Here is a 24,073-nt window from a genome sequence, read left to right on the forward strand (position 1 = left end):
AGAATGGCAAGAGTCTACAAACGAGAGGTTAAATACATAAAGAAAGAACAAAAAGAGAATGCTATATCCCTGAACACTGTTTCAAAAGGGTGTGTGTGTGTGTGTGTGTGTGTTGGAGGGGGGTATTCAAATAAACGTAGCAGAAAATGACCCGTTCCTCGTTACCTGCCAGAGAGCACTGCTTCTATAACTTTATGATTAGAAGAGAGGCAATGACTGTTATTCACTATAAACTATGTTCTATTTTTTAGTACAAACAACAAACATTAAACTTAAAGCAAAATGTAAACACAATTTTTGGTAAGTTACTATTATACCAGCCCTCATTTCTTGTTCCAGTTTCTATGTGCTATCTATTCAAAATACATGCCACCTATTTTAATCATGATGAAAAAGAGAGCAATGTCTATTTTACCTGCTTTGTTGAGCATTTAATCTAACAGAATTAACTAATATAAATAAATGCTACTTAAAAATGTCAATCATAAAGTTTTTGGAGTAAGGGATAAAAACAAGCAAGTAAAATTATGTCCAAAAACAAAGCAGCCACAAGATCTGAGAGAACTATCTAAAGCTGTTCTAAGTATTTTTGACAGTGGTATCAAAGTTAAAGAGTATATTAAATTCAGTTTCAAAATTGAGTTACCAATAAACTACTAATACATGCATCTACATGGCTAAATCTCAAAACGCTTATTCTAAGTAAAACAAACCCGACACAGAAGCCTACATACCGTATAATTCCATTTATGCGACATTCTAGAAAAGACAAAATTGCCAGGACAGAAATTTGATCTGGTTGCCAGGGGCTGGAATAGGTGTAGGAAACTGATTACAAAAGGACAGAAGGAACCTTTTCAGGTTCCTTCTGAAATAAACATTCCCTGTCTTGACTATGGTGGTGGTTGTAAGACTGACAGGTGCAAAAGTCATCAAACTGTATAAACCTAAAAGAGTGAATTTTACTGTATAAATGATAACTCATTAAGCCTTACTTAAGTCATCATACCACTATTTTAGTTGAATAGCATTTTTAATGTGCTATAATGTACTTCTCATTAGTTAGCTTATCTATAGTATTATACATAATACTTAATTAGCAAAGAAAATACTAACTATAATAAATCAATCTTAAGCTTAAAACAAGAAAGTAGATACCTTCCCTCTTCCATTAAACTCCAGTATCTTTCTCCCAATTCTGTGCCCCAAGACATGAAAACGATATAATCCTTACCAACAGCTAAAGAAACTGGTTTAAACTTTTCTTTGATTTATTTTTTATAGATATTACATATGTATTATTAAGGATGTATTCAAATAAAATGTTCTTACCTAAAAGGAGCCCTCAAGAACATCTATATGCAAGAAAATATTTTGAACTTAACACAAAACTATACTTGCCCTCACAAATCTTAGATTTAGAAATATGTATATCTTTAAACAATATCATATAGCTTAATCCCAATTAATAAATTCAACAAAAATGTAGTGGATAACTACAACACAGAAATTTGGTCCTTGACTTGATATTTTGAGAAGTAACACATTTGCAGAAGCAGGAATGCTATGCAAATATACATTTTCACAGTTTATGTCAATGCTTTTCCAACAACATTTTGAACTTACGAAGATTTCAGAATTTGAGGTCTTTTAAACTGGTCTAGGTTTCCTCAAGGAAAAGTAGTATCTGTTGAATAAATATCTATGTATAAAGCAAACTGACAGAGTTCAAAAGTGTCTTGTTTAAGGGTCAACAGTAATACATTATATGACCATGTACCTTAACAACACCTGTATTCCCCATGCCATGTAAAAATTTGTTTATGAGGAGATAAAGACTAGATGGATGTTAACAGTGAAAAAAAACACACATATGAAAAGAGAAAGAGAAAAGAATAAAAAGATTAGTAGAGCTAAATAAAAAGTATATGTTATTTATGTCTTTCTAGATAACCTGAAGATAGGTTATAGTATAAATACTGGATTCCTAATTCTTGTCTCAGAATGATAACAGTAGCTTTTAGGCCATTACATTTTAACTTTCAACCTTAGAGTTTTGTTAGTCATAGGCAGAGCCCTGAGAGGAAAACATTAAGTCAAGTGCATCAATGTTTTAAGAACAATATAAAAAATGGGGGTTGGGGGGCGTTAAGCCCAATTTACACCCGTGTACAATTTCCACTTGCACATTACCAAGTAAAAATTGAATTGCATATAACCTATATTCAAATGATCCATTTCTTTAGGTGGAAATTGGCAACCCACAGTCCTATCAGATCAAGACTTTTAAAGGCCCTGGCCAGCTGGCTCAGTGGTAGAGCACCAGCCCTGGTGTGTGGAAGTCCTGGGTTTGATTCTTGGTCAGGACACACAAGAAAAGCGACCATCTATTTCTCCACCCCTTGCCTCTTGCTTTTCTTTCTCTCTCTCTCTCTCTCTCTCTCTCTCTCTCTCTCTCTCTCCCTCCCTCCCTCCCTCCCTCCCTCTCTTCACCTCCCACAGTCAGGGCTCAAATGGTTCACGAAAGTTGGCCCCAGACACTCCATGGCCTTGCCTCAGGCACTGAAAGAGCTTGGCTACCGAGCACTGGAGCTCAGGCCCCAGATGAGCAGAGCATCGGCCCTAGACGGGGCTCGCCTGGTGGTTCCAGTCAGGGCACATGCTAAAGTCTGTCTCTGCCTCCCTGCCTCTCCGCCTTTCACTTAGTATATAAAAATATAAAAAATTAAAAAAAAAAAAAGACAATTAAGGCCCTGGCAGGTTGGCTTAGTGGTAGAGAGTCAGCCTGGTGTATGAAGTCCTGGGTTCGATTCCCAGCCAGGGCACAAAGGAAAAGCACCCATCTGCTTCTCCACCCTTCTCCCTCTCCTTTATCTCTATCGTTCTCTTCCCCTCCTGCAGCTCCATTGGAGTAAAGTTGGACTCGGCCAAGGCGCTAGAATGGCTCAGGTTGCAACAGAGTGACGGCCCAGATGGGCAGAGCATCGCCCCCTAGAGGGCATGCCGGGTGGATCCTGGTCCGGCACATGCGGGAGTCTGTCTCTCTGCTTCCCTCCCTGCTTCTTACTTCATAAAAATAAAAAAACAAAAACAAGACAATTAAAAGTGGTTTAAAAATTCTGAAAGAGTTGCCAAGGAACAGTGCTGAAAAAACTCAGTGATGTATTGTGTTGCAAGGATTAATTTCAAGGACATTTTTGTTTTGCAAATAAAAAAACTAAACATACAGTCATAAAGATTAATATTTTGAGAGTAAACTATTGAGTTTTAATAATTCAAGCAGTTTTTAAGGTATCTAAGATAACTATTTTTAAGAACAGTACTCACATAAAACATGTATGCATTTCATCGGTACATAAGGACTAAGAAGTTTAAGTGATCCAAATATGTTACTTCTAACAGAAAGAAATCCACTATTTCAAAATGTCAGCATTCCTGAATGTCTCAGGAGATATAAAAACACATAAAATTATTTTAATAAATTCATTAATGTTGCTAATTCCATGTTTCTGCATACTGACAAAGGTTTCCTTTCTGCCAAAGGGCAAATGCATACCACAGAAAAGTTTAAAAAGTTTGGTATAGTCATATTAAATGATAAGCTACACACATGTAAAATGGCAAAACAATTTACCTACATAAATTATGTTAAAAATTCAATGTATTTTTGAGTGTTTTTTGATGCTTAACATTTTTATAAAAAATAATTCAAGAATCACAATAATATGAACGTAAAGTGGCTTTTCTATTTTTCTAAAACTATTTCACAGGTATAGCATGCATATATAGGATGGGGCAAAGGTTTACAGTTATGAGTATGCAAAACAGTTTATGTTTATATTATTATTTATTAATTATTGTATTATTTTCCATATGAACAACTATAAACCTTTTTGCCCCACCTGCACTTTAAAATTGTCCTAAAATTTTAAAATGCATTACACATACATTTTGTATATTATACATGGTGTAAGATAACAAGGTTTTTTTTTTGTTTTTTTTTTTGTTTTTTTCATTTTTCTGAAGCTGGAAACAGGGAGAGACAGTCAGACAGACTCCCGCATGCGCCCGACCGGGATCCACCCAGCACGCCCACCAGGGGCGATGCTCTGCCCACCAGGGGGCGATGCTCTGCCCATCCTGGGCGTCGCCATGTTGCGACCAGAGCCACTCTAGCGCCTGAGGCAGAGGCCACAGAGCCATCCCCAGCGCCCGGGCCATCTTTGCTCCAATGGAGCCTTGGCTGCAGGAGGGGAAGAGAGAGACAGAGAGAAAGGCGCGGCAGAGGGGTGGAGAAGCAAACGGGCGCTTCTCCTGTGTGCCCTGGCCGGGAATCGAACCCGGGTCCTCCGCACGCTAGGCCGACGCTCTACCGCTGAGCCAACCGGCCAGGGCTAACAAGGTATTTTTTTAAAGGACTGCAAATCAAATAATGTATTAGCTATAACTGCCGAAAATTTTAGAATTCCTCTTTTTAAATTATCTTCACAATTCTCCTTATAAGCCACACATGAAAAACTCTATAATCAAGCCTACCTTTTTTATTAAAAAAAGAGGTATTATAAATCCTAAAATGGCAGTATGGCAAAATGGAAATAAGTGTTAGGATTAGAACTATTGGGGCTGGAAGCTTATCTCTAACACTTTGCTAACTTTGCAAGTATTGAACAAGTTTCTTAACATAATGAGCCTCAATTTCCTTGTCTGTGCCTGACCTGTGGTAGCGCAGTGGATAAAGCGTCGACCTGGAAATGCTGAGGTCGCCGGTTCGAAACCCTGGGCTTGCCTGGTCAAGGCACATATGAGAGTTGATGCTTTCCAGCCCCTCCCCACCTTCTCTCTCTCTCTGTCTCTCCCTCTCCTCTCTAAAAAAAAAAAAAAAAAAAAAAAATTTCCTTGTCTGTAAAACAAGAACACTATCACTAACTTCCAATCACGATACACAGTGTGGCGGTTAAGGTGGATGGGTAAAGCATGAACTCTGGAGCCCTTTCTCCACTTTCTTCCACAGCTGGTGACCTTAAGTCATTTTATACGTATCTTAAGATAATAAATACAACCAAACTTACACTACAACTTAGAGAATTGGGAATATTCATATAAAGCCCCTGGCCCAGTTTCTGGTACATGGAAGTCACTAATAATATTACATATTAAAATGTAAAACACTTAATACAGAGCCTGACAAGCATAAAAGATACTAACCCGACCTGTGGCGGCGCAGTGGATAAAGCTGCGACCTGGAATGCTGAGGTTGGCAACTGGAAACCCTGGGCTGGCACAGTTAAGGCACATGCGCAAAGCAACTAAGAGTTGATGCTTCTTGCTCCATCACCACCACCTTTCTCCCTCTTTCCTCTCTCTAAAATCAATACAATCTTAAAAAAAAAAAAAAAGCAATCAAGGACCCAATTAAGACAAAATAAAACACAGAAAAGTATTTAAAAAAGAAAACGATCTTACTAAATCTTAGTTTTCCTAAACTAAGTTCTAAATTACATTTTACTATCTCTAAAACTCAAATCTGCCTCTGAAGATACAGATTTACTAGTAAGGATAAGACAAAGACTATCTCAAAGGCTCTAAAGGTATTCATTCAAGGAGTCCCATAAGGTTGTGTTAATGACAACAGTTCAACTGTACAACCGACTTAGTGTACAACTTTTCAATTAATGACTTTGAAAGCATCAGATTCTTTGGTTATATAAATACTGAAACTTTAAAAAAAGATCAGTCATACTAACTTATAGATTCATCTATTATATACTACAACTCGTCACATACATTTCTATGAATGAAATCACTTTCTAAAGATGAATTTCCCTTTCTAAAAACAGATGCTTTGACAATTTCGACTCAATATAAAAAACCTAACAGTAAAAAGATCACAAATTGCTTAACAACTCAAATTTAAAATATAAGATAGTAAAGATTTACTGATTTCAAAAACATTATATACTATATATACATATATGAGATAATAGTTTTAATTCTATTTTAGTTTTCTGCCTAAAGTAAACAATTTCTTTGGTTACATTACTTGAAAGTATTGAATCAAATGAGCAATCAAAAAATAATATTAAGATTTTACTAAAACTAGAAATGTGGAATCCTAAATCCTTAAGAACACATATAAATCAGATTGATCATTTACTAATTATAAGACAGTGGGCAATTTTCTAACCTTTCCAGCATCAGTTTCTTCATCTGTAATTTGTAGATGGTAACTGTTCGTGAGCTTTAGAAGAATTAAATGAGATAATACTATGGGGACATATTAAACATAATTCCAAACAAATAATAGGCCCCCAAAATCTTATCTAGTTGGCAGTGCTAGAGAAAACAAAAATAATCTGTACTAATAATAACACTTTGGGAACAGAAAGAAATATGCCTTAAAACATAATGATGATAAACAATTCATCAAAACTGACTCTAGATTTGCAACAAATAGAACAATATAGAAGAGAAATACCTAAAATCATTTTATTACTTACTTGGGAAAAAAATTCTGAGCACATAAAATACCCTTTAAAATTGTAATGATGGCCTTTAATGAAAAAAATATGGTGTTTAAAATTATTTTTAAATCAACTAGAAACACTAAAATTCCATTCTAGTAATTTTAGAAAAGAGTATAAAAATAAAATTTTTGTGAGTCATTATGTATTGTTTACTACAAACAGAGTTAATTCACTTACAGTTCTTAGGAGGGATAGAATATATTTTAAAACTCAATCAACCTCACAAGGTCAGGATTTCTAACATAAAAGTACTATTTTCATACCAAGAAAATACAACCAAGAGACAGGTATCCTATCTCTAAAAGAAATAGAGAAAAGCACCTTGGACTTAGATAATTGAAAAAATCACAAATGGTTCTGTGTCAGCCCTAAGCAATACATAGCACCATGACCAGAGCTCAGATAAAATTATTAAGAATTAGAGAATCCCTTATTCTCTCACTGACTCACTACAAGAATCTATACCAATCACATGGCCTATGATGTCAAGTTTATCATTAAAAAAATGGAAGTCATGCTGGTCACTTATTTCACAGGGAAATGAGAATATTTATAAAGGAACTCAGGTCACCTTGAAAAAGGACCAATCTAAAAATACAAAGAATAATGATAAATGACAACTGCTAAAAAGAGAAAACTGCTTAAAAAGTATTTCTTAAATGGTTTTCAAAGGCTATATAACACCATTACTTACCACCAAAGCCAACTTAATATGCTCCAGATATTAAAATAAACTTCAACTAAACAGTTAATTACCAGAATTCTATAAAGTTCTTAGTAATTTCCTATTCATTTTATGGCAAAGAAATGTGACAAACAGAACTGAAGTGCATTTCTCTAGTAAGAATTTTTATTTACTTCAGTTTTCCCAATCACCTCATATGAAACTGAAATCTTTTATTTAAAATTTCAGAATTACTTACAAATTATAGTTTTTCTAATACGCAATGAGGTGGGGAAAGTTAAATCAAACCATATAAAAACTTAAACTCTTTAGTTTTCTTTACTCTTGTATTACTAACTTTTACATCTTATTTTGAAAATGTAGAATTCCGTATCACGGTATGTCAAAATATAATACAGACAGGTTCAAATGTTTCTAGCATAGCAGTTTGGTAATGGATGGAACTGAAAAAAATTAAATATGAAATTAGGAATCCTTAAAAAATACATGTTTGAGTTGTGTAGTCCAACTCCAAATAAAGAAAATTACAAATTTTTGAATTGATCCAGCTTTGCTCATAATATTTTTTGAAATTTAATATGATCATTATGCAGAAAACCAAAACTGTATTTACTACCATACAGAAAACTTTCACTTTTCCTCCCCAAAGAGAATCTCAATCTATCTTCAAACATAACTTTTTTCTTTTCAAAGGTGGACAGTATTTTATAATGATCCCTACATTGATTCAAAATGCTTTTAAATAACCAGTAAACAAATATTGAGTGGCTTTTAAAAGGAAGCATCCCATATACCTTTCTAAAAACACTAACAATTATTACTTAATATTCAACTTTAATTTGATTAACTAGATTTTCATTACTTTAAAACTGATTTCTTTACAAGTAATTACCGTATTATATGTTATTGGTAACTCTGCAGACTCAAGGAAACAGTAAATCATAATGTTGAAATTCCCTTTACCTATATTAGAAACTATTTCTCCACATACATAACTAGGATTGTAAGATTACTGTAACACTATGGTCCTTTCACTGAATTAAAAAAAATAATAATGGAAATACAAGATTAACCACTGGCGACTATCCCAACCAATACAGGGAAGTAGAGCAGGATTCTTATAATCTCTAGAGAAACAGAAATTATTCATTCCAACTGTTATCAAAAATTTAAAGTTCAAGCTTAGGTTTTATTATAGTTTTATAACGTTTTCTCCTTTAAAAGTAACCTTTTAACTTAGTTGGCCAAATAAAAAAATATTTTCAGTCTGCTTTAGAGAGATGTTTATGCTATCTTAAGAGCTATCAAACAATCTATATTACTTAGAGATCGCTAACTATGAACAATCAGGAAAATAAGATCTGACAAGAATTCACTTTCATTTAATTCCAAAGTCACTAGAAAAAAATAAGTCACATAAAAAGATACCACAGATGCAAACATCTGTGTAAGAAAGCTCCCTTTAAGTGTAAAACTCGGAAAGTTCCTTCTGTTGATAAAAACTAAGCAAGCAAGCAGAACTCCTTTCCATAACCTTTAATAGAAATCTGTTCATCCCTTGACATGTCTCCATATTTTATCTAAATAAAAGTTGTAAAGACAATTACAGGTTCATATAAGGGACTTTCAAACATTTACACTGAAGCCCTTATCTGCCTCGACGAACCCCAAACCCTCTGCTTTAAACGTGAAGTGTTGCTCCCGTCTGCATTCTCTGCCCCCAACAGGCATGCCCCCCACCCTGCGTAGGCCTGAGGCCCTGTAGCAAACAGTGTCTAACAGGAGCAGGCAGCACAAAGACAGGAATGGGAGATTAGTGGGAGGGAGGGAGGCCGGGATTGGGGCTCCGCAGGAGCTTCAGGCTTTTTAAAATTCAAACTGCTCCCTGACCAATACAAATCACGGACACGCTACTGACTACTACACGGATTTATAGCATTAAAACATGCCTGGTACGTGACAGCTATATTAACTTCACTCTTTTCAACATTTTTCCATACGTTTGCTGTAAGTGTGCTACAATTTATTTTAAGCAGAATACTAAACTCAAAAATAACCTTCAGAAAAGTTACTTATTGGACAATGACAATTCAACGAGACACACACAAAAATTCGAACCAATGTTAACACCCACCAGTAAAACAAGGGACTTTGCTGATCCGTGTTGCTTCATTTTAACCAATGAAAGTTTCCTTACCGTGAATATCACACAAAGTATCCAAATAGTCTAAAGCCATGTACACTTATTTTTCAACGCAATTTTTATGGCTGGAAACTTGTAAACCGGTTGTTTCTCCTTTCTACCAACCTACGCCTCCATGAACAAGCTCAAAACATTTAACTTACACTTGAACTAGAATTTAAGATAGAACTTACATTTTTCTCCAGCATTTACAGATACATTTGACCTATTAAAATGACACCTCTCTCATTACACAGTCAAACATCATGGGCACAAACAGCCAATGACAATCCTGGGACCTCAAGAAGATCTGCCCTGCCATTAAAGGATGGCACCTTCTACATTTTTTTTTTAACCTCCCAGGGATTTTAAGCATAAATTAATCTGTATACTTAAAAAAAAAAATGGTTCTACCTGTATCTTAGCACAATTTCCAAAACATTTAAAATAATTTTTATGCTTCTGCAGTTAGATCAGGAAGTACCTTAGTCTTTCACGTCTACTCGTTTAAAACTGTCCTTATATAACACAAACGTAAAGTGGCAGGGTAAACCTGTCAAGTACTTTATACTTGTCTTTGAATATAAAGTCCATGTGCAACAGACACTGTCAAACAACAGAAAAGGGGGGGTGGGGAGCGGGGCATATGCGGTGTCTACCACACTATGGTTTTCTGTATTAAATATTCATGTGAACGACTGAATTCTTCTACAAAAGAAAAGAGTCTCGATTAACTTTCCAACGTCCAAACAAGTTTTCCACGGGGAAAGAATTAGCAGAGGATCCGCGTCGGAGTATTTACATTTGGTCTCACTAACTGAAACTACTTCCTCCCTTCCTGGGGTCACAGGGGGAAGAAGGGGGGTTGTTTGTTTCCCTGGGACGTTCCCCACTCCCGGACTGGGAAAGTTGTAAATATGGGGACGAGCGGGGACACGGCCGCTGCCCGTTGTATTGTTTCCGCCTGCTGGCTGGCGGCGGCTCCTCTCCCGGGCGAGGCCTGTCACCGAGCCGCAGCAGCCCCGCTCCGCCCGGAGCTCTCCTAATCCCCGAGCTCAAGTAGATTCCGCTGGCCCGCGGCCTGCACTCTCCGCCGGGCCTACGCCTCCCCGGGCGCCCGGCAGGAGCCGTCCCCGCCGCCGGAGCCGGCCGGGAGCGGGTACAAAAACGACCGCCCAGCAGGGCGGCTGCCACCGAGAGGAGCGAACTCGCGACTCGCCCGCGGAGGAGACCTGGGGCCGCTACGGGAGCGGCGGGGAGGGGAGCGCGGAGGAGAGACGCTGAGGACCTGGCGCCGGCGCCGCCGCCGCCGCCGCCGCCGCCGCCGCCGCCGCGAGAAAGAGCAGGAATTTACCTGGGCGAATCGGCGTCCGAATCCGCGGGGAGGCCGAGGCCGCGGTGGCGAGAGACTATAATCCGGGCCGGGAGGGGGGGTGGCTACGGCTCCTCTTCCGTCTCCTCAGTGCGGGGAACATGTAGAGCCGGGGGGAGAGCAGCCGAGAAGACAAATCGCGGCTTCTTCTTCCTCCTCCTCCTCCTTCTCCCACATAGAAACACTCACAAACAGCCGGCCAGGGGCCCGAGCTACCGGGGGGGCATCGCCGCCGGCCCGGGAACCAATCCTCCAGTCGGCGGGGGCGTCCCTCCCTGCGGCTTGCTGGTGTCGGGTGAGTCGGTACCGACGGAGGGAGGGGGGGGAGGGCGGGGGGGGAAGGAGCCCTGTGTGTGTCTCTCTCTCTCGTTCCGTCTCTCCCTCTCAGAACAAAATGCCGACCGGAAGTGCAGCTGCAGGAATGACTCCCTCCACCGGCGCCAAACACTAACAACCACCCCCTCTTCCCCACTCCACTTCCGCCGCCGCCGCCGCCACTTGGGCTCTGGTCCTCGGCCGCGCCGTGCCGCTCCGCGCCGCTCGGCGTCCGGGGCCGGCGGGGGTCGGCAGCGAGGCGGCGGCGCTCGCCTCAGCACCCTTCTCCTCCGCAGGCCGGCTGCGGGTGTCGCCTTTCCCTGTCGGTCCTGCGGCGCGGCCGGGCCGGCTCTCCCCGGTCTCTGTTTTCCCGGAGGCCGACCTGAGCTTGCGGCGGCCGTGTGCGTGGCTGGTGCGCCGACCCGGCCCGGCTCGCAGGCCGCGCTCGCTGCCCCCGCGGGTCGACATTAGCTTTAGGGCGCCGAGCCTGGGGCGGCCGCGGAGAGGACGCCCGCGATCCGACGGCGACGATGCATGTTTTAAATGGTATCCCTGCAGCGTGGTGGATGGATGGATCGTACACCTTCTCTCCTTTGGAGAGGCCGGACTTGAAGCCCGTCTCTGCGTTATTTCTGCGGAGTCAGAACGCAGCCCGTGGAGGTGAAGAGGATTCCCAGCTGGATCGAATTGGAATCGTGTTTGTCATTCATTTATTTCTGGAAATAGGCGGTCTTTTCTGAACCTCCTTTTTTGTTGGCGGTGGTTTTGGTTCTTCCCTATCAGGATAAAGACCTGTAGGCGACGCTGTTGGAGCAAGTGGCTGGCCCGCGGCGCCCGAAGCGCGCCGGTCCGCGCCCCCCTCTAAGTGTGGGTGGAGCCGAGCGCGCGGGAGAGCCGCCCGCCGCGCCCCCGGCCACCCGCGACCGCGGGCCACGGGTGGGCCTGGGCCAGCCGACTTCAAACATCGCTTTTCTCGTTACATTTGAAACTAAGGTCCTGGACCAGGCTGGAATACAAATGTGATTCTGTGTAGCGTGCCATGCTTCTTGTAGTCTTACTGTAACAACGTGAAAAAACTATGCTTCCACGGCTCTTTATTGACTTCTGTAAATTAAAAGGGGGCCATTCTTCAGGTACAAAGTGCAGTAGGTAAGCGAGTTTTACTAAATGGGACGATATCTGTGTTATATTTTCATGAATTTAGTTAAATGATACCGTTAATTGTAAATGGGAGATTTTGCCTCCAGTTTATTCCTTTTGCCTTAAAAAATTAATTGGAGGGTCTCAGCCAGATCTTGTCCCTTTTTGACCCTCCAACCGGCTTTGCATCTAGCTGCGAGTCAGAGCCAAAGCCGCGCTGGCAGCGTGGGGCCCCGCGTGCCTGGGGCGGGGAGGCGGCGCTTCGGTCCTCGCAGGCGGGACCTCTGCGTTCGCCCTGCCCTCCGCCGGACTCTGTCCCCAGGTATCCATAAGACTTGCGCCCTCACCTTCAGGGTCTCTGCTCCAGTGTCACCTCGGGGCTTCCGTGGACACTCTTTAACCTGCAAGTTCCTTGCCCCCCTTTTCTACTACATCCTGCAGGCATTCGACAGCTCTTACGTATTTATCTGTTTTCCCTAGTAGAACGTCAAAGTTTTTTAGGTTTCTGTAAATGGGCTTTCTAGAGGACAGTGGATTGGTCCCATCCTATTCATACAACTTTGCTCTCTTCCTGAATCACAGACTGCGTTCATCCAGTGTGCCCTTTTTCTTGCAAAATACCTGCTCTTTTCACTAAATTAAAGTCTCTAAGAATTGGTTGGCTTACCCCAAATGCAGCATTACTTGAAAAGTTTATTCAGAAAATATTTATTGGGCACAAAATGTGTGCCACTTACAGAGATTCAAAGGTGCGTGTTTCTGAGGCCCTATATAAAGAAAGGAGCACATATGGCTGCTCTGGTTACTACTCAATTATGCTGTTAAGCAAAGCAGTGCTAGTGAGATTTACAGTTTCCTTCAATAGAAAAGATTCAGTGAAAGCCGAGGTTAGGATTAGTGTGGATATTTTAATACACATTTTAGCTTGCTGTTCATTTACATTTACTTTATGACAGCACCAGGTATACCAATAAATTAATTGATAATAACTTTTGAAAACTATGAAACAAATTGAGGATTTTTATTTCCTGGTGGCTGGAGAGACAGACCTTTTAAATTAAAACAAGTAAGCATACCAGCAAACTAGAATCTGCAATAAGCTTTTGGCTATGATACTATCAATACAAATAATCATAATTTCATTTATGGAGTTTTTGGACTAGACAGTCTTGAGAGTTATAACCATCAAACAATTAATTAGACATTGTTTAGTAAATCCAACAGTCTGTTGATTATGTTTACTCGTTAATCTTTAAGAATAGCTTTAAGTCTTATACAGATGGCTTGGAATATGTTTTTCACTCAGTTTCAAAATAATAGAATTTCAGTTTGCCTAAGGAAACAATTATCTTCCTATATACTTTTGTAAGTATTCCTGGCAAACTAATAATTTTGCATGTCCAGATAACCGAATTCTTGGCATTATTGTAGCATTTTAAAATTTTAGATACATATTTTTCAGTTTCTTTCCTCATTTACTTATTAGACACTTACTAAATGCTCATCGGTTTTATGATAGGCACCTCCTTTACATTAGTAAATGAAAATAAAGAAGGTCTCTGCCTTTAAAGATTTTATTTTGTATCTAGTTTATACCAATATTTTCCAGGTCATAGCATTAAAGAAATTGTTTCAAGGCATATCAGAATATGTCTCCATTAAATCAATGTGTTTTTGCTTAGCTAAATTTGAGTAGCCAAGTTGAGATCTTGTGTAGAATCTATTAATTTAATCTTAGTGTTGTCTTGATTTCATTGTCTGGTTTCTTGGGTTCTGTTTTTGGAAGTTTTTTGCTTAATAATTTTTTCAAACTATCCCCCCCCCCCTTTTTTTTTTGCTCTTACATTTTTTTAAACTCTGTCTAAAATCAGTTGATTTATGGTGGCCTTCTATCCTTGATTTGTCCATTCTTAATTTGTAGGGTAGCCCAATAAAAGCCTGAATCTAATCTGAAATGGTCCCCATGCTTTAAGTACTAAGTTAACAAGTATTCGTTTTATTTGCCAAGGCTAAACCTGGACAGTCCCATGATCAATAAATTACAGAAGATTTAATATTTTAAAATGGATTTTAAGTATTAACTATTGAATGCCATCAGCAGTAATTGATTTTGAATTATTTTTATTGATAAAACTTATCTTTGAGAGAAATATAGTTTGTCATAAAATGATAAAAATAAAAATTTTTAGAATCGCACTATTTTATGCCCACCAGTTCTATCCTTTGTTAGTGATAAAATTAACTCTTACAGGAACATTTTCTTAAAATATTGTAAAAAAGAACATGCAGTGTTTGTATGTTTTGTAGATTTCAGAATCTACCAAAATTATTTCCTATTTAGGATAATTAAGTTACTTTTAGGATGACTTTTATCTTAAACTTTGATGAAGAGTTAATTATATGTAGATGTTAATTTGAGGGTGAGCTACAAAAATATCAAACAATTTAACATTCTGTAAAAAAATTCCTACTTCAAGTTTTTAAAGTAAGTACCTTAGTCAAATTTGCAATAGTATTTATGAAGGTTATTCAACATATTTAATCTATTTTTGTTAAGATATTAGAAATAAATGGTTTTTCTCCTGGATGACTTTCTTGTCCTTCAAGAACAAGTTTTGTCCTTTCATTAATCCTTCTCACTTCTAAATGCATAGATTTTATTATCCATGTCATCCACTTATATTTATAATCCTTTGACTTTCCTATGTTATTGTTTGCATTTTTACACATCTATGCTTTATATTCCTAAATCAAAGTGACCAGTTAGCTGTTATACTACAAGTTTCATTGTGCATTGCATAGAGTAGGGCCCTCAAAAAAGGCATTTCTGAAATATAATTTCAGTACAAAATTATGTATAGTCATTAAATCTTCATGAAAATCTGTTCGTGAACCATAGAATTAAACTATGAATGTATTTTAATACTGAACTAATCTCGAACAACATTGATTTTTAAAATGTTTATTATCAATATTTATGAAGGAAGAATACCAAATCCATTAAAAACAGGCCCTGGCTGGGTGGTTCTGTGGATAGAGCATTGTCCTGGTACACCATGGTTGCGGATTCGATCCTTGGCCAGGACACATGAGAAGCAATGTTTGCACAACTAAGTGAAACCAGTTGATGCTTCTCCCTTTATCTCTATCTCACCCTCACTCCTCCCCCTCTTTCTCACCCCCTCCTTTTCTCCCTCTCTCTTCTATCCCTCATATCAATGGAAAAAAAATGTAAAATTAATTAAAAATCACTTAAAAACATCTAAAATAGGTATGAAGGCAGTGCATATGATGCTCATTTCAAAGCATCTCCTCCAGACCAGTGTTTTAAAATGAGGTCATATACCATTATGAATCATGAAATAAATGGTAGTGGGTTGTGACTAGTACTTTTTATTTAAAATATAGAGGAAATAGAAAATCTAAGCGTACATAACAAAGGTAAAGTATTTTTTAATGAAAATTTCATTTCTGTGTGCAAGTGCTAGGTAACCTTGTAATAACAGGTGTGGGCAAAAATAGGTTTACAGTGCTAAGACATTCTTTTGAGTTAATAAAGCTGTTGTAATTAACCTGCGTGTTTCCACACAAACAACTGTAAACCTACTTTTGCCAACCCCTGTATATTTCATATAGTGGATTATAGGCCAGTAAAACCTGGTGTTTTGTTCTTTTTAATCTGCAGTTTAGTTTTTCTTTTACATTTTCCCTTAGAAAATAAAAAAATACTAGAAAGGTCTGCTTACCTGTGAAATAGGAATTTTAGGAGGTGCCAGATTTGGTAATTGGTTCAGAAAAATGATCTTAAGGTAAGAGTAGGTAAACTATATAGAAATGTCAAATATCATTGAAGTTCCGTGAGGAAGAATTATTTTCCTAGTGCAGCTAAATTATTGTATTTAGATTTATGACTATTTTCTTATTGATTTGTTGTAACACATCTAATTTCAAATGCCTGATACAGAAAAATAATAAAATGAGGCAAAAAAAATATTTGTTTCTGCCTATTTATTCCCACCTTCCATTCTTTTTTTTTTTTTTTTTTTTTTGCAATTTTCCGAAGCTGGAAACGGGGAGGCAGTCAGTTTCCCGCATGCGCCCGACCGGGACCGGGATCCACCCGGCATGCCCACCAGGGGGCGATGCTCTGCCCCTCTGGGGCGTCGCTCTGTTGCATCCAGAGCCATCCTAGCGCCTGAGGCAGAGGCCACAGAGCCATCCTCAGCGCCCAGGCCATCTTTGCTCCAATGGAGCCTCTGCTGCTGGAGGGGAAGAGAGAGACAGAGAGGAAGGAAAGGGGGAGGGGTGGAGAAGCAGATGGGCACGTCTCCTGTGTGCCCTGGCCGGGAATCGAACCTGGGACTCCTGCACGCCAGGCCAACGCTCTACCACTGAGCCAACCCAGGGCCCCTTCCATTCTTAAAACAGGTGTTTGTTAACTAGTCATAGGAGTGAAAAGCAAACTGTTACCTTTACAGAGTATCATAAATACAATTTATTCCCTGAAAATGACTGAAACTTTTCCTCCTCTAAAAAGTAACATAAATTTTCAATAATGTTTTCTCTCTAGCCAAAGTAAATAATCATTTCTTAAAGGAAATAGTTAACTTTCATTTGCCATCCAACTCATTTATATATTTAAGTACATAACATTGTATAGAGAACTTAAAAAAGGAAAATTGAAAAAGGAGAAAATTGTGTACAGAATTTGAAAAGGCAATGTACTGTGTAAGTGGGATCTACCAAGCCGAAAATAAGATAGGAAGTACGATATACTAAAATGTTTTAATAAATTTTAGACATTTCAATAAAATTTAAATATTTTATTATTTCAGTATAGATTTCAGTAACGTAATATTAGCAAATCTAAGAGCATTCAAGTCTTTTTTTTTTTTTGGACATGTGCCAGCTTCCTTTCACAAGTATTTAAGACCTGGTTTGGATAAAACCTTAGCTAAACAAAATTTTCTAGGGAACTAAAATAATAGTCTCTAAGTAAATGATTGAAACAAAGTTTTTTCCAAAGTATTTTTACCAATATAATACATACCCTATGAATTTAAGAAAGAAATTATATTACTAGCCAGCAGGGGGAGCCAAATTAGTCCTGAAAGGAGTACAAAGGAAAGCCACATGACTTCCTGTTTTGAGCTTGAGTGTTTTGGCAGCTGCACTCTGAGTTTACCAAAAAGACAACTAAAAGTATAGAAAGCTAACAATGTATCAGATGTGGATAGGGTGACAATTTCAACTGTCAAAATCACCCTGCAGAAAGCGGACTGAAAGGAAACACTTCTGTTTAAGGACAGCCCAGAGGGAGAATAATGGCATAAAAGAGAGTTCTTTAAAACCAAATTTTAAAAATTGAATAAGATATGCAATTAGTTATTGATTTTTTTCTAATATAAGTAGTGAAATTTAGATGGATCAAAGCAAAATAATGATGTTTATCGACCATTAAGCAGGGGAAATTCAAGTAGAAGTATACAAGTGGAAATGTCTCATTATAATCTAAGATGGAAAACTATATAAAACAATATCTTAGAGCCATAATGAATCACTAGCCAGATATAACAATAAACCATTTCTTTTTTTTTTTTTATAAAGTGCTGCTCTGTATTTATTTATTTATTTATTTATTTATTTTAAAGATTTTATTTATTATTGAGGGGGGGGGGAGGAGCAGGAAGCATCAACTTCCATATGTGCCTTGACCAGGCAAGCCCAGGATTTTGAACCGGCAACCTCAGCATTTTCAGGTTGATGCTTTATCCACTGTGCCACCATAGGTCAGGCGAACCATTTCTTAATAATTTCATTTTTATGTAAGCTGAAATTAGACTTTAACGGGGCATATTTTAAAATTACAAAGTTGATGCTAATAAGTAGATTGACCTTTCATTAAATTTAGATGCACTTTGATAATTTAAGAAGCAAGGAATAAATTATAATAGAAATTATTACAGTGAACTATGTGAGATTTCTCACTTTAAAAATAAAATTGTTTTCACTACCCTTTGTCAACACAAAAAGTAATACTTATTTTGTGACAAATGTTTGGAGGAATATAGTGGCTAAATGATAATTGTACTGTCAGCTTATTTAATATCTTCTAAGAACATCAAAATGCCTGACAAAATAGTGAGTTGAAGTAAAATTATAAGAGCCGGGTTTCTGCATCAAAATAAAAAATGTAAAGGCCCGAACAATTTTAGGTAACTAAATTATGCTGGTCTAGCCCCGTACACATTGCAGCATTTATGAAAATACACCGTCCAAAGCATAGAAGGACGATTCAGTCAAGTTTTAGCTACAGGTACATTTGCTTATGTGTGTGTCCATTCCAAAAAACAAAAAAATAAACTTTTAAATACCATCTCCATAGGACCTAGAGCATTATGAGCCAGACAAAATTTTTAAATCTTGTTGAATGATTTAATTTAATTAATATGTGAACAGTCATGAAAATTCAATATGCAACCCATTGAATTCAAGGAGATGGTACTTAGAAGCAAATCATTCAATACTGAGCACAAGAATAGTAGACCGTAAATTTCTGTAGCTCAGTTCTTTTATAATGCTAGTTTATACTGACATTATATCTATATATATGGGTATCAAATCAATTAATCATGGCAGTGATCTCCAAGAAGTAAAATTGATCTGACATCAATACATCAATCCTAGAGACATTTTTATACCAAATAAAGTGGTTCAACCTGTATTACTACTCCTGATTATGTGCTTTTTTTTTTTTTTTTTCTTCCATTTTTCTGAAGCTGGAAACAGGGAGAGACAGACAGACTCCCGCATGCGCCCGACCGGGATCCACCTGGCACACCCACCAGGGGCGACGCTCTGCCCATCCTGGGCGTCGCCATGTTGCAACCAGAGCCACTCTAGCGCCTGGGGCAGAGGCCACAGAGCCATCCCCAGCGCCCGGGCCATCTTTGCTCCAACGGAGCCTTGGCTGCGGGAGGGGAAGAGAGAGACAGAGAGGAAAGCGCGGCGGAGGGGTGGAGAAGCAAATGGGCACTTCTCCTGTGTGCCCTGGCCGGAATCGAACCCGGGTCCTCCGCACGCTAGGCCGACGCTCTACCGCTGAGCCTACCGGCCAGGGCCTGATTATGTGCTTTTTTAAACAAGTTGTGATAAATATGAACTATCAGAATTGTATAAACAGCCTGACCTTTTAAATTATATTTTCAATTTTGTTCATGTTTCCATCCATTGAAAAATATAATCATCTTTTTAAAAATTCCATTAATAAGGTGGCAATACTTTTGCCCTGTACCTTCTCCTGATTGATATGCATAATAATGGTTAACTCATAAAAGTCTAAAAAAGCCATTAACTCACCAAAGTCAATTTTTTTTTTTTTTTTTTACAGGGACAGAGAGAGTCAAACAGGAACGGAGAGAGATGGGAAGCATCAATCATCAGTTTTTCCTTGCGACACCTTATTTGTTCACTGATTGCTTTCTCATATGTGCCTTGACCTCGGGCCTTCAGCAGACCAAGTAACCCCTTGCTTGAGCCAGCGACCTTGGGTCCAAGCTGGTGAGCTTTTTGCTCAAGCCAGATGAGCAAAGTTGGGTCAAGTTGGCGACCTCAGGGTTTCGATCCTGGGTCCTCCGCATCCCAGTCCAATGCTCTATCCACTGCGCCACCACCTGGTCAGGCCCAAAGTCAAATTTTTAAAGTCTATTAAATGTGTAGTGTTTTTTTTTGTTTTATCTAGTTTCTATTTAATAATCTAAGTTTGACTGTAAATGATAAACTCAAAACCAAACAAAGGAAAAAGAAAAAAGCACATCATACCTTGTCATATCTCAGAGTAAGGAATGATAACATTAGGAAAAGCACCAAAAAAGTGACTTCTAGTAAACAAAATTGGAAGGTAAAATAAAGAATTTGGCTCTCCCTAGAAAAATTAAATACAAAATTTTAATCAGGCATTTATACCCACACATGAATACTGTTTTTAACACACTTTTAAAATCTGTATATGTTCTTTAAAACAGCTCCAAAAACCAAACTGCTTTAATAGTCATGTTTCTAATTTATCAGCTTCTTTCTCTTACACTATTAAATTTTGTACCTTTTCTAAATTCCCTCTCTGATAAGTTTTCTTGGTGTTGCCTTCATCCTAATTCTACCATCAACATCCATTAGCTTTCTACAGTATATTCAGGTTCCTCATGATCATATCCAGGAAAACTATGTAACGTTTGCTTAATGTAAAGGGACATAGCTTACATCAGTGGTCCCCAGCCCCCGGGCCATGGGCCATTTGGTACTGGTCCGCAGAGAAAGAATAAATAACTTACATTATTTCCGTTTTATTTATATTTAAGTCTGAACAATGTTTTATTTTTTAAAAATGACCAGATTCCCTCTATTACATCCATCTAAGACTCTCTTTTTTTTTTTTTTTTTTTTGTACTTTTCCGAAGCTGGAAATGGGGAGGCAGGCAGGCAGACAGACTCCCGCATGTGCCTGACCGGGATCTACCCAGCATGCCCACCAGGGGGCGATGCTCTGCCCATCTTGGGGCGTCGCTCTGCCGCAATCAGAGCCATCCTCAGCGCCCGGGCAAACTTTGCTCCAGTAGAGCCTTGGCCGAGGGAGGGGAAGAGAGAGACAGAGAGGAAGGAAAGGGGGAAGGGTGGAGAAGTAGATGGGCGCTTCTCCTGTGTGCCCTGGCCAGGAATCAAACCCAGGACTCCTGCACACCAGGCCGATGCTCTACCACTGAGCCAACCGGCCAGGGCCAAGACTCACTCTTGATGCTTGTCTTGGTCACGTGATACATTTATCTGTCCCACCCTAAAGGCCAGTCCATGAAAATATTTTTTGACATTAAACCGGTCCATGGCCCAAAAAAGGCTGGGGACCACTGGCTTACATCATGAATTTAGAAGATCTATAGTAGTACTTGACAATACTTCGCATTGAAAATATTTTTAATTTGAAGAATTTATTGCACATACAGGCTTTTTGTAAAAGTTTTTGAATATCAATTTTGTGCTAGGAGCTTAGAATTGATAATGATTTAATTTTCAATCTTGTGCTTACATTAAATCTTATGGGCTTTAATTCTACCTATAATATTGCTGTAAAAAGATAGTTGTGAAATATGGCTCTTTAAAAAATACCCAAACAGGCCCTGGCCGGTTGGCTCAGTGGTAGAGCGTCGGCCTGGCGTGCGGGGGACCCGGTTCAATTCCCGGCCAGGGCACATAGGAGAAGTGCCCATTTGCTTCTCCAACCCCCCCCCCTTCCTCTCTGTCTCTCTCTTCCCCTCCCGCAGCCAAGGCTCCATTGGAGCAAAGATGGCCCGGGTGCTGGGGATGGCTCCTTGGCCTCTGCCCCAGGTGCTAGAGTGGCTCTGGTCGTGGCAGAGCGATGCCGCGGAGGGGCAGAGCATCCCCCCCTGGTGGGCAGAGCGTCGCCCCTGGTGGGCGTGCCGGGTGGATCCCGGTCGGGTGCATGCAGGAGTCTGTCTGACTGTCTCTCCCCATTTCCAGCTTCAGAAAAAAAAAAAATACCCAAACACTGGTTTGAAAGTATTCTGACTATGATGTAACAAGTATATTTAATGTAAGTACGACCTCTGAATAAATGAATTTCTAATTTTCTGTATTTTTCTATATTTTTAGAAATATTATTCCTAAAAATTCTATTTAAGAAGACAGTATGCTTCTTAAGGAGATTTTGAATTTGTATATCTAAAGTTGGGGGATAAATTGTTCCTATGAATGCACAACATTTTTATTATTGTTTACTATAGATCCTTCATTCCATAAGCCTCTGCTCAACACCCTGGTACTGGAAATAGTGAATACAAATGAATAACCTTATGTCTTCCCTCATATAACTCACAAGTCAGAGAAAGAGTAGATCAAATAAATGGAAAACAGCAAGATAATGAGTGTAAGTTGCATCAAAAGTGCTATGAAAGTACTAAACATACCTGGAGGTTTTGAGAAAAGCTTCACAGGAGAGGTTAAATCTGAGCAATAGTGAAGGATAGTTTTCCAGGCAGAGAAAGAAAGGAAGGATAGAAATTGACCCATCTAAAGAGGAAGATGAATATACAAAAAATATATATGCAAGAGAAAGTTCCTTGTATTTCATAATCTGAAAATTGCTTTGGTTAGAATGCAGGTTAGATAAAGGGCCAGGGATCTGCCACTCCAGTACAAAGTGTTTGGATTTTACCCACACTTAACAAGTAAAGAGTTTTACACCCAAAATAATATGATGAAATTTGCATCTTAAAGTAACTGCAAATTAACACTAAAAAGAAGTACGTATTACATTAGAAAAGAAGAGTGAAATTGTGCGGGACCTAGAAGATTCATACAATTTAGAAATATGTACACAACTAAGTAGTCATACTCTTTGACATAGTCCTTTCTCACCTGTCTTTTGGTGATAAGGCTGTATTTTGTGATTTCAATTAAAAAAGAAAGAAGCTTAGGTAACTGAAGGAAGGATGGAATATAAGAAGAGGCTGGAGAAATGGGCATCAAGAAGAAAGTTAATCATTTAAGGGAGATGAGCTCAGCTATGGGGACAGGGCTGGAGAAGAAGAGGTAGATTTATTTTTTGGTCTTTTTGTTATTATTGAATTTAATAGGGTGATATTGGTTAATAAAATTATGTAGGTTTCAGGGGTACAATTCTATAATACATCATCTGTATACTTACTTTATTATGCATTCGCCACCCAAAGTCAAGATTTGGAAACAGCCCAAGTGCCCATCAGTAGACGAGTGGATAGAAAAGCTGTGGGACATATACACAATGGAATACTACTCAGCTGTAAAAAAAAAAAAAAAAGGCACTCTTACCCTTTGTGACAGCATGGATGGACCTAGAGAGTATTATACAAGTGAAATAAACCAGTCAGAGAAACACAAATACCACGTGATTTCACTTATATGTGGAATCTAATGAAGAAAAAAACTAACAACAGAAACAGACTCATAGATACAGAGAACAGACTGGCAGCTGTTTGAGGGGAGAGGGTAGGAGGGATGGGTGAAAAAAGTGAAAGGATTAAGCAAAGAAAAAAACTTACAGACACAGACAACAGTGTGGTGATTACCAGAGGGAAAGGGGGTTGGGAGGGTAGAAGAGGTTAATGGTGAGGGATAAATGAGGTCAGAAGGAGGAGGTAGATTTAAAAGATAAAGTAGAATTGATGTGGTACAGCAGCTAATAGAAAATAGTATGGCAGTTCCTCAAAATATTAAGGCCTGACCAGTGGTGGCACAGTGGATAGAGCGTCAACGTGGAACACTGAGGACCTAAGTTCAAAACCCTGAGGTCACCAGCTTGAGCGTGGGGTTGCGTGGCTTGAACATGGGATCATAGACATGACCCCATGGTCACTGACTTGAGCAAGAGGTCACTGGCTCAGCTGGACCCTCCCCCCCACCTCCGGTCAAGGCACTAATGAAAATCAATCAACAACTAAAGTGACTCAACTATGAGTTGATGCTTCTCATCTCTTCCTTCCTGTCTGTGTCTCTCTCATGCACTAATAAAAGAAAATTTAAGAATAAAATTACCACATGACCCAGTAGCAATCACTCTTCTGAGCATCTATCCAAAAAACTGGAAAACTTTTATTCACAAAGATATATACACCGCTATGTTCATTGCAGCATTATTCACAGTGGCCAAGACATGGAGACACCGAAGAAGACTGGATAAAGAGATGTGGTACATACATACTAGGGAATACTACTCAGCCATATGAAAAGATGACATAGTGACATTTATGAGAACATGGATGGACCTTGAGAATTTTATGGTCAGCAAAATAAGTCAGAAAAAGCAA

General features: G+C 38.9%; 2 protein-coding genes across 4 annotated transcripts in view; one reads left to right on the forward strand and one right to left on the reverse strand.

The window, feature by feature from the left end:
* Window positions 1–11,154, reverse strand: part of NIPBL (NIPBL cohesin loading factor) — a 213,541-nt gene extending 202,387 nt beyond the window's left edge. The window contains exon 1 of one of the 3 annotated variants that reach the window (XM_066378945.1): window positions 10,746–11,056. The gene's annotated coding sequence lies outside the window, so the exon portion shown is untranslated. Of the gene's footprint in view, window positions 1–10,745 lie in introns of all 3 variants that reach the window. The other 2 variants (XM_066378929.1, XM_066378956.1) reach the window with 2 other exon arrangements.
* The window catches only part of LOC136388148 (uncharacterized), a 35,164-nt gene extending 18,971 nt beyond the window's left edge, over window positions 1–16,193 (forward strand). The window contains exons 2-3 of the mRNA XM_066360127.1: window positions 10,516–11,058; window positions 11,152–16,193. Coding sequence (XP_066216224.1) covers window positions 10,516–11,058; window positions 11,152–11,549 — 941 coding nt within the window. The 3' untranslated portion in view covers window positions 11,550–16,193. The remainder of the gene's footprint in view (window positions 1–10,515; window positions 11,059–11,151) is intronic.
* Window positions 16,194–24,073: the final 7,880 nt, after the last annotated feature.

This window comes from Saccopteryx leptura, chromosome 1 (genome assembly GCF_036850995.1).
Source record: "Saccopteryx leptura isolate mSacLep1 chromosome 1, mSacLep1_pri_phased_curated, whole genome shotgun sequence".
NCBI classification, from domain to species: domain Eukaryota; kingdom Metazoa; phylum Chordata; class Mammalia; order Chiroptera; family Emballonuridae; genus Saccopteryx; species Saccopteryx leptura.